The 13,648-nt window shown below is 68.4% G+C and overlaps 1 protein-coding gene across 15 annotated transcripts in view; it reads right to left on the minus strand.

Moving 5' to 3' along the window:
* Window positions 1-332: 332 nt before the first annotated feature.
* Window positions 333-13,648, minus strand: part of KCNQ2 (potassium voltage-gated channel subfamily Q member 2) — a 47,211-nt gene continuing 33,895 nt past the window's right edge. For 4 of the 15 annotated variants that reach the window (XM_021077765.2, XM_021077761.2, XM_021077763.2 and 1 more), the window contains 6 exons: window positions 11,658-11,881; window positions 11,055-11,163; window positions 10,516-10,647; window positions 8,620-8,727; window positions 6,260-6,383; window positions 333-5,559 (listed from right to left, as the gene is read on the minus strand). In XM_021077765.2, the coding sequence (XP_020933424.1) occupies window positions 4,831-5,559; window positions 6,260-6,383; window positions 8,620-8,727; window positions 10,516-10,647; window positions 11,055-11,163; window positions 11,658-11,881 (1,426 nt within the window). In that variant the 3' untranslated portion in view covers window positions 333-4,830. The remainder of the gene's footprint in view (window positions 5,560-6,259; window positions 6,384-8,619; window positions 8,728-10,515; window positions 10,648-11,054; window positions 11,164-11,657; window positions 11,882-13,648) is intronic. The other 11 variants (XM_021077773.2, XM_021077770.2, XM_021077771.2 and 8 more) reach the window with 6 other exon arrangements.

Genomic DNA, 13,648 nt, shown 5'->3' on the forward strand with positions numbered 1-13,648 from the left:
GATTCTGGGTGTCCACCCGCTGCAGACGGGGCCCCACACGCGGCATCCCCCAAGGACCCTGATGCCCCCATGGTGGAGAGCAGGGCTGCGGGGGTCGGGCAGCTCGGCAGACCCAGGCCTGGGGTCGCGAGCATGAGTTTCCATCATGGAAGCCACTGGTTTGTGGGTCTTCGTTTAGGACAGGACACCAAGGGGCCCGACGCCTTGACCCTGGGGGCGGGACCCCATGGAGCATGGCCGCCTCTTGGCCTCTGCTTCGCCACCCTGCACCCCAACCCCGCGCAGGAGCCGCGCCCCACGACGGCGAGTGCGAGGAAAGAGACCACACACTGTCCAGGCTGAACCACTGTGTTTACTAAGTGCACAGACCCACTGGGCATCCGGACTCATCCCCAGGCAGCAGAGCTTTCCAGAACTGTCCCCAGCGTCCCCGCCGCCTGACTCCATACCCGCGGTCCCCGGGCAAACCCGCCCTGGCCATCTGGCGGCACAGGCGTCGACCTGACAGTGAGCTGGTCCGTAGGAAACTAGAGCTCTTCCCCCGGGCGTCTGTCGCTCGAAAACGGAGGGCACACGTCACCTGTCACAGGTGGTGACACGTCCACGAGAAGAGACCCGGCTGCGCTGCAGGGACACGCGGGAGGCGCTGCGGTCGGCACTGAAGGCATCATGACGTATCTTTGGAGCATGAACATGAACGAAAGTGCAAAGACAGCCAAGGCAAGAGCACAGATGGGGGCTGAGCCACCTTCGGGCCGGAGGGTGACAGCTGGGGGATGGTGGGGGCGCGGAGGGCCCCGGGGGTCCCAGGCGACGTGCAGGCCGAGCCCGCAGGAATGATGACGAGAGCCTCCTCCTGCTCTGTGCTTGCTGTGGAGCAGGTCCCGTAGACCCCAGGGAGGGGTGGCGTGGCCCATGTGGGTGCCTGGCAGATGCCAAGGGGACGTGGGGTGACCTCAGTGGATTTTCATCAACGCACATTAAGGCAACTTTATGAACCCGCTCAGAGCTGGACGTGCGGCGCACCGCAAAGCCCACGTGACGGCCGGAAACGCCAGGACCAAGGGCCTCCCCCCAGCAGGGTTCCCTCCCCGGCCGGCACCTGATCTGCCCGTCCCTAGGGTCTCTCTAGACAGGGCCCCCAGGCCATGCCTCTACCGGCCGGGCCACCCACGCAAGAGTCCGAGACCAGAGGTCACTGTCCCCTCCTCCTGCCTCCTAAGCTCCCTCCCTCCAGCCCCCGCCCCTCAGGAGACAGCAGAATCCAGAACCAAACAATGGGCCCACACGCTCCAGGGGCTACACAGGGCCTGGACATGGGCAGCAGGCGCCCCAGGCCCCTTGGAGAGAGGGAGGCGGGAAGCTCCCAGCATGCCACCTCCTTGGGAAGCCCTCCCCGGTGATCTCTCCCCCTTTGCACCTGGCAGCTGTCCCTGGGGGTGCAGGAGGCAGCCCATCCCTTCGGGGCCCCATCCAGCCCTCCTACCCCACACTGAACACTGGCACACCCAAGACCCGCTCAGGGGTCCCAGAGGGCACAGCTGCCCACACCATGGCCGAGGGCAGACCTCTCGGGACAGCATCAGTCAGGCAGGAGGCATCCGGAGCCAGTGTGCACAGGGGGCGAGGCGTCCAGAGCCCCACCTGCTGCTCAGCGCTCCCCCCACCCCCCAACGGCACGCCCTCACTGTCGGGCCATCCCTCCTCACACGGCATTTGCTCCTGGGCCCGTGCCTCGGAGCGACAGAAATCAGGGCAAGTGCCTCCACCCAGCGCTCTGCACGCTGTCCACCATCCAGGGTGAGTGTGAAATCGTACCAACGCCAGGCTCTCTACACAGGCCTCCAGGCAGCCCTCCCCACTCTGGGCTTCAGAAGCATCTAGAAATGGCCCAGGGCCAAGTTTGGCTGCAAACAGCAGTGGGGTGGGCACCTGCTCCATGGGTGCTCCCTGAAGGTGGGGCTGGCAGAGGACACCTCCCCCTTTCCCGTGTCTACTTCTCAGATCTGGGATCCCTGAGGGCCCCCCCGCCCGGGGCAGGGAAGACGTTAACACTAAATTGACCCATGAAAGCCGGGGGAGTTGCGGGCGGGGGATGACTCTGGGCTGGGACTGGGCGGGGTAGGGGTCCCTTCTTCGTGCTAACCAGGCGGGCCCCTCGTGCTGTGGACCCCCCTGAGTCTCCAAATGGGGTTTTGAAGCAAGTCTCCCCAAAGCAGGGTGGTGCCACTGTGGCCCTGTCACCTGGTGGGGGCCCTTCTACCCTCCGGGGCAGCTGGAGCCTCCGCCTGGGGGTCAAGGTTCCAGGACCACCTGCAGCTCCCAAAGCTGTTAATTCCTTGGGCTTAAAGGGGGCAGAGCCTCAGAAACAAGCGGGACGAGGCACCTGTGCGGGTGTGTGGACATGAGACGTGGGGGTGAGTGTGCGTGTGTCCACGTGTATGTGTGTGTTTGCAGGCGCATGTGAGCACAGGCGTGTGCAAGGGGGCCTAGTAACAAATACACTTGTCTTGAGAAACCTTTGTCACACTTGCCGCAGGGCAGGGTCGCCCTCTCGGGGTCACACGCATGCCCAGAGAGGGCGCTGACTTTCCAACGAAATCTCTTTCCTGCGACAGCTCCCAAGGGGGCGCTGGGCAGCGGGCACTTTCCTGCGACGGCTCCCGAGGGCGCTGGGCAGCGGGCAGGCACTGGGAGGAGCACATGCTGCGTGGCCGGGGTCCGGGGGCCCCGCGGAGCCTCCACCCTCCCATCCCCAAACTGCACCCCAACCATCCCCTGAGCAGAGATGTGTGCCTCCCGCTTTCCAAGGGGTTAGGCTTCCTTGGAGCCTCCACGGCCCCCCTGCTGACAGTCTAGCCTCCACCTCTCCTGCGGTGACCTGAGGGCCTTTGGGCGGTGGCCTTGGCACCTGTGTCTGGCTGGGCAGCTCCGGGGGCTCCTCCCAACATGGGGCCCACGGCACAGGCAGCACGTGGAACAGAACACAACCCTCTCTCTTGGGCCAAGGGCCCCCACCAGGACGGGGGCCATGGTGGCCGAGACCCCGCAGGGGACAGGCCCCAGCTGCTGGCCACCTGAGGCGGCTTCTCCCAGGGCCTTGGAGCAGCGGCCGGGGTGGGGTGGGGCGTGGACGTGCTTCTGGGGGCCTGTAGCTGGAGGTCTCCCTCTCCCATGACAGGAGGGTGGGGGCGGGGGCTCAGATCTCTCCCAGAGGAGCCCACCAGCCACACGGGGAGCCCACCACCCACACGGGAAGGGGCCTTCCTCACCCCTGGGGCGTCTGAGGCCAGACACACTGTCCTGGAGAACAGGAGGGGGTACACGGAGCAGACATTCAGGGGTGTGGGGCCCCAGGAGGCGGGGAGGGAGGGGCGTCCTCGGGCGCAGGCCAGCACATAGTCCGCAGCTTCCAGCCCCAAGCTGGGTCCTCCTGCCCCGTGCCAAGCCCACCCTCACCCTGGGGGTCCTGGCAGGGGTGGGGCCACACCCAGAAGCTCAGCAGACTCCGATCCCTGAAGATCTCCGAGCGCCAGGACCCCGACAGCCAGGGGCACGTGCCCCGCAGACAACGCTCTCAAAGCCCTTCCTGGAGGACAGGTGGCCTCTCCCACCGACCAGCCCGGCCTGGGGTGGACGAAGCATGCTGGGGACACAGGCAGGCTCTCCCCCGACACGGTGGCTTAGCCAGCCTGGTGCTGGTGTACAGTCACCCCTCAGAGGGCGAGGTGTCCAGACTTGCTGTCCTGTCACCCCAAATACCAGACCCCCAGCCGACCGACCGCCAAAGGCCCAGGTTGGGGATCCCACGCTGGCTGATGCCCCTCAGGCCAAGGTGCCAGGAAGGGGGGGGCAGGGCCCCTGCCCCAGCACAAGCCAGTCAGTGGAGGGGACTGGCTGGGGGCAGGAGACACCCCCAGGACAGAGCAGACCTCCACCACCCTGCGAGGCCTCGTCCAGGCCAGCCTGGGGGGCCTGAAGGGGGCCGGGCGAGGCAGGGTCCCAGCAGAGGAAGCGAGCAATTCCGCCCCCAGGACGCGCCCAGCACAGGACCCTGGAACCCTAACCCGGCCCCAGGGGTGCCCTCCGCAGGCTGGCCCACATCGCAGGGCTGGCTGAAGCCTGGTGGCCGGCGCCTGGCCAGGGCAGAGGGGAGAGTCCCCCGCATTCCAGGTCTGGAAGGGAGCCCCCAAGGACCCCTGGAGCCTGCAGGGCCCCTCCCGACCAGAGCCAAGTTCAGGAGTTCTGAGCGTCCCTCTGCTCCAGGGTGGTCCCGCCTCGCCTCCACCCTGCCAAGCCAGGGCCCTGGATGTGGGGCTGGCTCTCACCACAGGGCGCTCAGAACCCAGCGGGAGAAGGGCAGCAACACTGACCAGCAGCTCTGAACGGGCACCCAGAAGGCAAGGGCCACGGCCCCAGCGGGGCTGGCAGGTGGACGGGGCAGGGCAGAAACGGCGGGGTGGGGCAGGCCTCGCCAGGGGGCTGCCACACCTCCCCAGCCTCCAGGCCGTGATCTTCAGGAGACAGCCTGCCCCTCGCTGCCACCCTCACCCGGCCCTGCTCCCGGCCCACCACCTGGCTGCCAGTGGCCTGTCCTCAGCCTTGGCCCCGGCCTCTGTCCCACCCGGGCCAACAGTCTGCAGATGGGCACGGCCAGCCTGGCTGCCCCTTGCTGGAAAAGAATTCTTGCCAACCTTGGCGCGAGAGACCAGGGCCGCGCCTGCCACTGCCCCAGGCGGCACCCCTGCCGCGTTTCTGCAAGAAGAGGGCCCCGGGGGTCCCGCCTCAAGACCCGGAGGCCGGAAGTCAGGGAGAGGCCGGCGGGCGGCCTCACTTCCGGGGCCCGGGCCAGCCCACATCGCCGAAGGGGCCCTCGCCCGTGGCCGAGCGCGGCGGCGGCCCGCACGGGGTGCAGAGGTCCGAGTCCGTGTCCGACTCGCCCTCTGCGATGTAGGGCCTGACTTTGGCACATGGGGCGACGGCCGCGTAGCAGCTGTTGAGGGCATCCAGGTTCTCCTTGGACTGCGAGATGCTGAAGCCGCTGAAGGAGCGCTCTAGCTCCTCGTGGTCCACAGACGGGATGGAGATGGACGTGTCACTGTCCCGCAGGCCGGCCTCGTGGGGCCTGCAGGCCGGGGCGTCCTCCTGCCTCAGGAACTCCGTGCTGGCCCGGTGGCCCCCGCTGTAGGCCGACAGGGACCGCTCGTGGGTGGGTGGCGGCGGGATGCGCACCAGCGAGCCGGGGTCCCCGGAGGGTGAGGTGCCGTGGCCCTGGCGTGCGTGGCACTGCTGCTGCCACGAGGTGGAGGGCGGGCACTGGGCGGGGGGCACGGCCGGGGGCGCCGCGAAGCTCTTCTGGCCCGTGGAGCTGGCGGAGCGGATGAGCTTGATGATGCAGTTCCTGCCGCCGTGGTCCCGGCTGTCCTCCGGGCTGTGGTACGGCGGTGCCGGCTCCGGCTCCTTGGCCCCGAAGTAGGCCTCGGTCTCGGCGGGGGGGACGCCCATGCGCTGCATGTAGATGTTCACCAGGAAATCCAGCTTCTTCTCCATGGACAGGACCTGCAAGAGGGGCTGCTGGGCCACGCCGGGCGCTGCCGGGGCAGTGGGGGACGGGGAGGATGCTCCCCGGAGGTGGGGGCCTGGGGTGCCCCCCGGAGGCAGGGGACGGGGAGGATGCTCCCCGGAGGTGGGGGCCTGGGGTGCCCCCCGGAGGCGGGGGACGGGGAGGATGCTCCCCGGAGGTGGGGGCCTGGGGTGCTCCCTGGAGGTGGGGACTCAGGATCTTTCCCACAGAGAAGCAGAGGCAGTGGAGGGCATACCCACCAGCAGCCCAGCCTCTGACCCCACCCGTCAGTGTGTGGCCTCAGGGCTTCAGAGGGGGGCCCAGACCGGCTGCCCCCCACGGGTCTGCGCCTTCGAGCGACTCCCCAGAGGGAAGGAAGCAGCCACTCCTTTCTCGGCTTTCAGATGCGGACCCTGAGCAGAGGGTCCTGTGTGGTTCCCGAGAACTCGCTCCCAGGGGAGCAGTGGGGAGTCGGGAAAGGCCAGACACGCGGGGGGGACCACAACCCCCACGCAGGCAAGTAGAGGGGGTAAACCGGTGCTCGGCCGGGGGTCTGCGGGGGCTGGAGGGTGGGGCGCCAGGCCAGGGGGTACTCCCGCGGCCCGGGGTCTGGACGCGGCAGCAGCCCTCGGCTCCGCCCAAAGCTGACACCCTCCTGCAGCGTCCACGCTGAAGCTGCCCTCCCGCCTCCCGCACCTGCTTCTCCACCTTCCCCAGCCGTCCCATCATGCTGGGGTCCTCGGGCAGCTCCGCCTCAGCCGGGCCTTTGCTTCGGTCCTTGTCCGCCATGGCCGGACCCCGCCCCACGATCTGGTCCACTCTGCCGGGAAGAAACCCGCCCCCGGCGTGAGCGGGGATGGGAGCGGCGGGGCCCGTGGCCCTCTCCTCCTGGGCCAGGCCACGGCCCCCCAGACCCAAGCTCCAGGCTGAGGGGGGCCGCGAGGTACCAGGACAGATGGACGCCGGGCGCCCGGTTCTCATCCTGCTCTCTGCCGCCCTCGGGGCCTCTCCCCTGACCATATTCCATTCCAGCGGCTGGCACATCAGCGGGGAGCAGAGGGGGAGTGGGGGCCATGCACCCTCAGCTCCCCTGCCCACCCAAAAGCTTCGCTTCTGTGGAACGTGCCTCTGAGGTCCCTGCCCACCCGGGGTCTGGGGGGACAGAGTGACCCACTGCAGCAGAAACAACAAAAGCAGGGGGGCGGCTCCATGCACCAGACAGGGCAAGGGGACACAGACCAACACAGGAAACCACCAACGCACAACCAAGGAGGGAACAGACAGAGCCACTGCCAACCAGAGGGGTGTCTGTGCGCGTGCGCGTGCTTCTGCACGTGTGTGCTTGGGTGTGCCTGGGCGTGTGCTGACGTGTGTGTGTGTGCACGCGTGTGAGGGATACAGGACGCAGCTGAGCTGATCTAAGAAGGCCGTCGGTCACGGAGGCCAACGGGAGGGAAGGAGGCCTCCTCCGGGCAGGGAGGCTTCCGCTTGAGCCCTGCCGCGTCCCTGCCCCCCGTGCTGGACAGGCAGGGCCACAAGCCTGTGGGCTCCCGACACTCGGAGGCACAGCGACGCGGACGCTTGCTTGGCCTGCGAGCCGCTGGGTCAGCCGCCCCGACCCGCCGGGCAAAGGCATTGGGGCCACGGGGCGGCTGGCCGGAGGCCACATGGCCCGGCCCAGACCTGGAGCCTCAGGGACAAAGCGTGCCACCCAGGCTCTGGAGTCAAGGGGCCGGCCTGGCTGCCTTCCTCGGCCACAGGTGCCTGGCAGGGGCTCGGGGGCAGCCTGTCGTGTCACGGGAAGCAGGAGGGTTCAGGCTCGCATCAGCCACAGGGCGGCCTCCTCATGCTGCGCTGGCGCCATGCTTGACTCATGCACGGGGCGGGGGCTCCAAGCAGACGCCGGTGGAAACGGAGCGGGAAAGGGGGCTCTCTGTGTCCGGTGCCCACACAGCCCAGGCGCGGGCGCTCAGCGCCTTCGCCCCTGCCACATGACGGGCCGCCTGCCTGGAGCTGCCCCGGGGGCACCCGGGGAGGGGCCTCCATGGAGCCTGCACCACCCCCTCCACTAAACCTCAGGCCGCGGAGTCAGGCTCGGCCCCCACGTGCCCAGTCTGTCCTCCTGGCCCCTCCTCTGTGGGAGCCCGTTTGTTCTCTGGCTGCTGTGGTCCGGGCGGCCTGGGGGTTCCAAGGCCTGGCACGGCCTGCCCAGCCCGTGGCTATGAGGGCCAGCCTCTGCGCCCGGCAGCGATGCCCAGAAGAGGGGCTTCTGCATCAGGGTAAGCTTCCTTGGGGCCCAAGGACACAGCAAGCACTGTCCAGGCTGCCCTGAGTCCAGAAAACTCCTTCCTCATGGGAGGGCTGCCGGGCTGAGCCACACGCCCAGGGTGCCCGTGCCCTCACCTCACACGCCTGACCTGGGTTCTGCCCTCCCAGACCCGCCCGAGGGGCCGGGTCACAGCAGCATCCCCAAGGTCCAAGGAGGCAGGAAGGCTCCAAAGTCCAAACGCATCATCAAGGAGCCGCTTCTGCCGACACCGCCCAGCTGCTCTCACCCTCCTGCCGGTCGGCCCGGAACCTCCTCCCTTGCAACTCTGGCCGTGAGGGTGACAACTGGAGACTCAGGGCTGCGCAGCTGCTGGGGCCTTCCCGCTTGTTCTTCACAAGAGCTTAAGGGCCCAGGACCTGTTCGGACCCACCCAGATGCCCAGGCGACCCGCTGGCAGGCGGTGCTGGGTGGGGGGGCTTCCACAGGGCGCCCCCCCACCCGTCTGCTGCCCATCTGCTTCTGCCCCGGGAGCCCAGGGCGTCACACAGGGCATCTTCCGTGCAAAGGAGCCTGCTGAACAGCCTCCCCAGGACCCCACGGGGGAGCCGCTCGAGGGCACCCTGACCCAGTCCCCAGGTCTGCCAGGGGCCGGCCTGCTCCCTGTGGCTTTGTCAGGAACACAAACGTCCCCTCCGTCCCTGAGCGGGGCAGGCGCTGCCGTCATGTGGCCTGGAGCGAAGGGGGCTGGCGACTCCACAGAGACAGGCGGGGGGGCGGGCGTCCTGACCTAGGTGAGTACTGGGGTGACTCTCTCGGAGGGGCCGTGGGCCCTTTGCTGGGGTACTTCTTGTGCCGGGGAGTTGAAGGGGGCGGGGGACCCACGATCATATCTACCCTGGCGAGCAAACGAGAAAAGAGACACCGGGAAAATGCATCGTGGAGCCACAGGAACGGGAGGCGGCCGGGACTCGGAGAGACGGGGGGAGGGGCCCGCTGAGGGCAACCTCGACACTTCTCACGGACGGCGCGGGGACCCCACGCTTGCGAGACCTCGGCCGCGCCACCCTCCCCGTGTTCCAGCGAGCGGCGGGGGGCCCGTCTGCCCGTGTGGCCGCTGGCAGCAAAGCGCCAGCGGGCCCCGGGAAGGACACAGAGGCCCTGCCCGCAAGCAGGCGACAGACGTCTGGCTCCCGGGGGGGCGTGTGTCTCGTCTGTTTCTCAGACGGGAAGGGAGGGACAGGGGCTGATTGGGACAGACGAGCCTGGTGAACAGAAGTAACTGCCGCAAGAGAGGTGGAGGTGGGCCAGCCTCTCCGCACACTGTGCTCACGCCTGCACACCCACGTGGACACGTGTGCACACTCACACCCCTACATGCTCTCACGCACACAACCACACGCCTGTTTGCACAAACACACGGCACACGTCTAGTCAGTGCCCGGGGTTGACCCTGAGCAACTGGCCTCCAGGCCTGAGCCGTGGACAGGAAGGGGCTGCCCCCACCCCGCCGCGGGGACAGCTTGAGGCCGAGAGAGCCACGCACCCCCCACCGGGATGACGAGCAGGATGGGGCGACACCGCCTCTGCCGGGGGCCGGGGGCCGGGGGCCAGGCTGACCCCAGGGCTGCCCAACCCCCCAGATCCCCTCAGCCAGGGCCCAGAGCTGGCAGCAGCCTTGCTGCAGGCGCCTGGCCAGCAGGAACGTGGGGCCAGCTCCAGGAGACGGCCGCCACGGCCATGTGGCCTCCACAGCACCACAGACACGGCGTGCAGCCGCTCCTTCGTGTGTGCATGTGCACGTCTCTGAGCACACATGAACTCGGTGTGCATGCGTGTGCAGTGGTCTTACACACATCTGTGGGCAAGAGGCCAAAAGCTCAGCTATGCACAAACACACACGCAGGCACACGTGTGCACTCGGGAATGGGCACGGGCCCTTGCTGGGTCTCTGTCCACGTGTGTACAGCTGACCCCAAGGGTGAGCAAGCCACTGCTCACATGGGGCCAGAGACAGCAGTGCCAGCGTGTGCCCTGCCAGGGTGGGCCGTGGGAACCCTGCTGAGGTGGGGAGGGTGGGCGGCCCCCCCCGTTCTGGAAGAAGAGGTGCCACGCGGCCTAACTGCTGCCTGATGGGCCCACGGAAAGCTGCAGCCTCACCTCTCAACAGAACTACCCTGTCCCGACACACACACACACACACGTGGACATGTGACACATGGCACAGCACACAGACACCCGCATGCACCCACACACTTTTGTAGAGCATGTGTTGCACACGTGTGCACACATGCACGCGTATGCACGCGTACACATACACGTGTGTGCATACATGCGCCTGAGACCTGCACACGTGCGAGCACACCGGTGCATCCACACACGCGCGTGCGCACATGTACACGATGGCCCATCACAGCGTGGGCGGGAGAGAAAGAGAACAGCAAATGTCAGACAGACAGGCCACACGAGGACACAGCGGAGGACCCAGAGGGACCAACGTGGGGCCGGAGACGGAGGGCCCGGAGCGGGCAGCAGGCGGCGCCGGCCGCTGTGCCCCACAGCGCGGGGCCTCCCCACCTCTGGCGGGTGCACGCAACCCGCAGCGCACCGCTGTCCCCCGCGCGCCGTTTCCGCCCAAGGAGCGGCCTCCACGCTGCGGGGCCGGCCGGGCGGGGAGGGCTCTTGCCTGGACTGCAGGTTTTTGATGCGGGACAGCATGTCCAGGTGGCCGGCCGAGTACTGCTCGATCACGTCCATCACGTCGTACGGCCGCAGGCTCTCCTTGAACTTCCGCTTGGACACCAGGAACCGCATGACACTGGAACGGGCGGCGGGGGCGGTGAGCCTGGGCAGGGACCACAAAGGCAGCCTCCACGGCCACCTCCTGCGGCCCGCCCCGCTTCTCTGCAAACGTCCACCGGATGACCTGTCCCTACCATCTGGGCCACCCTCCCGCCTGGTACACTTGGCCACCTTGGGGCCTGGCTGTGCCCAGGACCGTGGTCCGCCTGGGAAGGCCCAGCAGGACAGCTTCTGGCTCCACTACAGCCTCGGGCGCCCTGCACTGGGGATGCAGGGGCCTCGTGAGCCACGAGGAGCTGGAAGAAAGGGGTGCTGGCCACTAGGTGTCCCCTGAGCCATGCCCCACTCCAGCCCCCAAAGGCCCCGCTCGGGATCGTGGGCACCGCCCTTCTGGGCTCCGCGAGGAGGCCGCCGGTCCCTCACCACACGGCCCGGATGCTGACTTTGAGGCCCGGGGTCAGATCCTCCGTCACAAACTCGCAGTTGCAGCTCTTGTTGTCGTCGGCAACGTCCTCTCCCGGGAGACTTGCTTCTGGGGGAAGGACGGCCCGTGAGGGGACCCAGGGGCACAACCCGCCCCAGAAAGCCACCCCGTCCCGCTGACTCAGGCTGCTGCCCACCGTGGCCCCCGGGGAGCGGCCACCGCGAGGGAGCAGTCAGGCCTCCTGCGAAGGGACGCACAGACAGACAAACATGACGCGTCCCCACAGGCCCAGGGAAACGGGGGCCGTAAGCGGGGCGAGGCAGCGTCACCACCTCTGTGACGCGCCTGGACGGCCGGAGCCGGGGGCAGAGGCAGGCGCGCGACCGTGAGGGCGCCACTGCAGGGACCTGGGCAGGCTGACAGCTCGGGGACGCGGCCTCCCGGGTTGGGGGGGGCCCTGGGACCGGCGGGGGGACCACGTCCTGAATGCGCCGAACGCCCCTGAGTGTTCATTTCAAGCTCGGCTGCGCAGGCTGTGGTTTCGCCTCCAGGAAAGAAGGGCCGAGGGCAGGCCCCGCGCACTGCGGGCAGGGCCGACCCACCTTCCGAGTTCTGCCGGGAAGCGGCGCCCCTGGCCCGGAAGGCCTGCCGTGCGCGGCCGCGCTCCCCGAAGCTCCAGCTCTTGGGCACCTTGCTCGGACTGTCCTCCAGGCTCTGGTCGGCGCTGGGCGACCGCCGGACGGTCTGGGCCTGAGGGGACCCCTTGCCCTTGGCAGCCACGCCTCGGGGGCTGGAGAAGACACGGTCTTTCAAACTGACCTTCTGACTGCTCCCGCGAGAACCGACAGACGGACAGACGACAGACACAGAAAGACAGCAAGAGAGGTCACTCTGCAGAGAACACTTGCCCCCGCGGTCGGCCGGCGGCGCCACCATCCCCGTGGAGGGACCGCTGTGGCCGTGGGATGGAGCGTGGGCGTGGGAGGCAGGGTTGCCCGGGTGAGCGGAGACAGGCGGTGGGCGGCCAGCCCCGCTGTCGGCCCCCCGGGGCCTGCTGGGTGCTCGGTATGGCCGGGGAGGGGTCAGTGGGACACTACATCACTGTGGCCGCCACCAGAAGGGGCCCGAGCCCCTCCGCACTGTCCAGCCAGGCCTCCCTCACCAAGTGCCCTGGGCGGCTCCAGCTCCTCCCTGGCACCTTCTGAGGGCCCTCGGCCACTCTCCCAAGGGGCACTCACCGCGGCCTGGGCAGAAGGTAAGGCCGGCAGCTGAGCCCCAGGCCCCTCTGCCGAACCGGGGGCAGCCCAGGGGCTGCAAGTTCAGGTGAGGGTGGGAACACGAGAGAGTCCGCCCACCTCCCCTCCCCTCAGGGTGCACGGGCTCCACACCCCCCATTAGGACACGGCCGAGAACAGAACGCCCACGCTTCTGAGGGATGGACTGGCAACTGGCGAGAATGCGCCTTGAGGTCCTGAGCCCTGGGCCGCAGCTGCAGGAAGGGGCAGCCACGGCCGTCCAGCCACAGCCCTGCGAGGGCCTTTGGGCCTCCCAGCCCGGGGGTCCCTTTGTTTCCATGGAGATGGGCCTGCCACCCTGAGTTTGGTGTCCGACACCCTGCGGGCAGCAGCCAGGAGATGGGGGCTCTGGTTGGGGGTCAAGTCAGGCCCGGGGCCAGTCAGCACTCACTTCCTCCCGCAGGTTCCAGCATCTGCCCGAGAGGAGAGGGAGGCCAGGAACCGAACCCCCTCAGGCCACCTCACTCGAGCCACAAGCTCCCGGTGCGGCCTCTGTGCTGCCCTGGGGCCTGGGACCAGCCTGCACCCCAGGACCCTGGCAAGGCCTCTGCTGTCACGGGAAAGACACTGCCACCGTCGTGGCTACCCCAGCTCGGCCGCCTCTATCACCCAAAGGAACCCACAGCTGACACACGTCCATCAGATGACGCAGAGGCGACCAGCCACGCACGAGCGAAGGTCCGAGCCTAGTCCACCCAGCCGGACACTGCAGTCCGGCCAGTGGCCTCCCCGGGAGGTGGAGACCATCCGTGCTAGTTCTTGGACCCCAGGCAGGGAGCCTACTCAGGGGGCAGTGCCCTGGGAGAGCCCAGGGGCCTGTGTCCCACAAGCCCAGGAGCCGGGTGCCTGCTTGCTCGGGACACTGGCACCAAGCCTGTAACTGCTGACCTGCTGTGTCTGGCACAAGGCCAGGAGGGGGCTAGGGGACCAAGGGACACTGGAGCCGGGCCATGGGGCCTCTTGCAGATGGCCCTCTTCCTCCATCCCCACCTTGTCCGGGAGACCACAAGGCAAGGGCCCTGCTCCACCAGCAGAGCTGGGACCCCAGCCGGACCTGCTGCCCCGAGCAGTACCAGAACCCCAGGGACGTGGCCCCACGCAAGGAACTTGGCCTGCCCGCGAGGACAGAGCCGCAGGAAGGACCCTCCCCTGGCCTCGGTCCGGCCCCTCTGCTCAGACCGGGAGGGGCGCCCAGCTGGAGGAGGCCACGGGCGGTTACTTGATCTGCACAGGCACCCAGGCCCCAGCCGGCTCCCCGGACCGGCCTCCACTCCTGCCGCCTGGTCGGCCGGTGGTCC

Source organism: Sus scrofa, chromosome 17 (genome assembly GCF_054392235.1).
Source record: "Sus scrofa isolate SSC_HxYL_T2T_F1_AM1 chromosome 17, Sscrofa_HxYL_maternal_Yorkshire_Landrace_v2.0, whole genome shotgun sequence".
NCBI classification, from domain to species: domain Eukaryota; kingdom Metazoa; phylum Chordata; class Mammalia; order Artiodactyla; family Suidae; genus Sus; species Sus scrofa.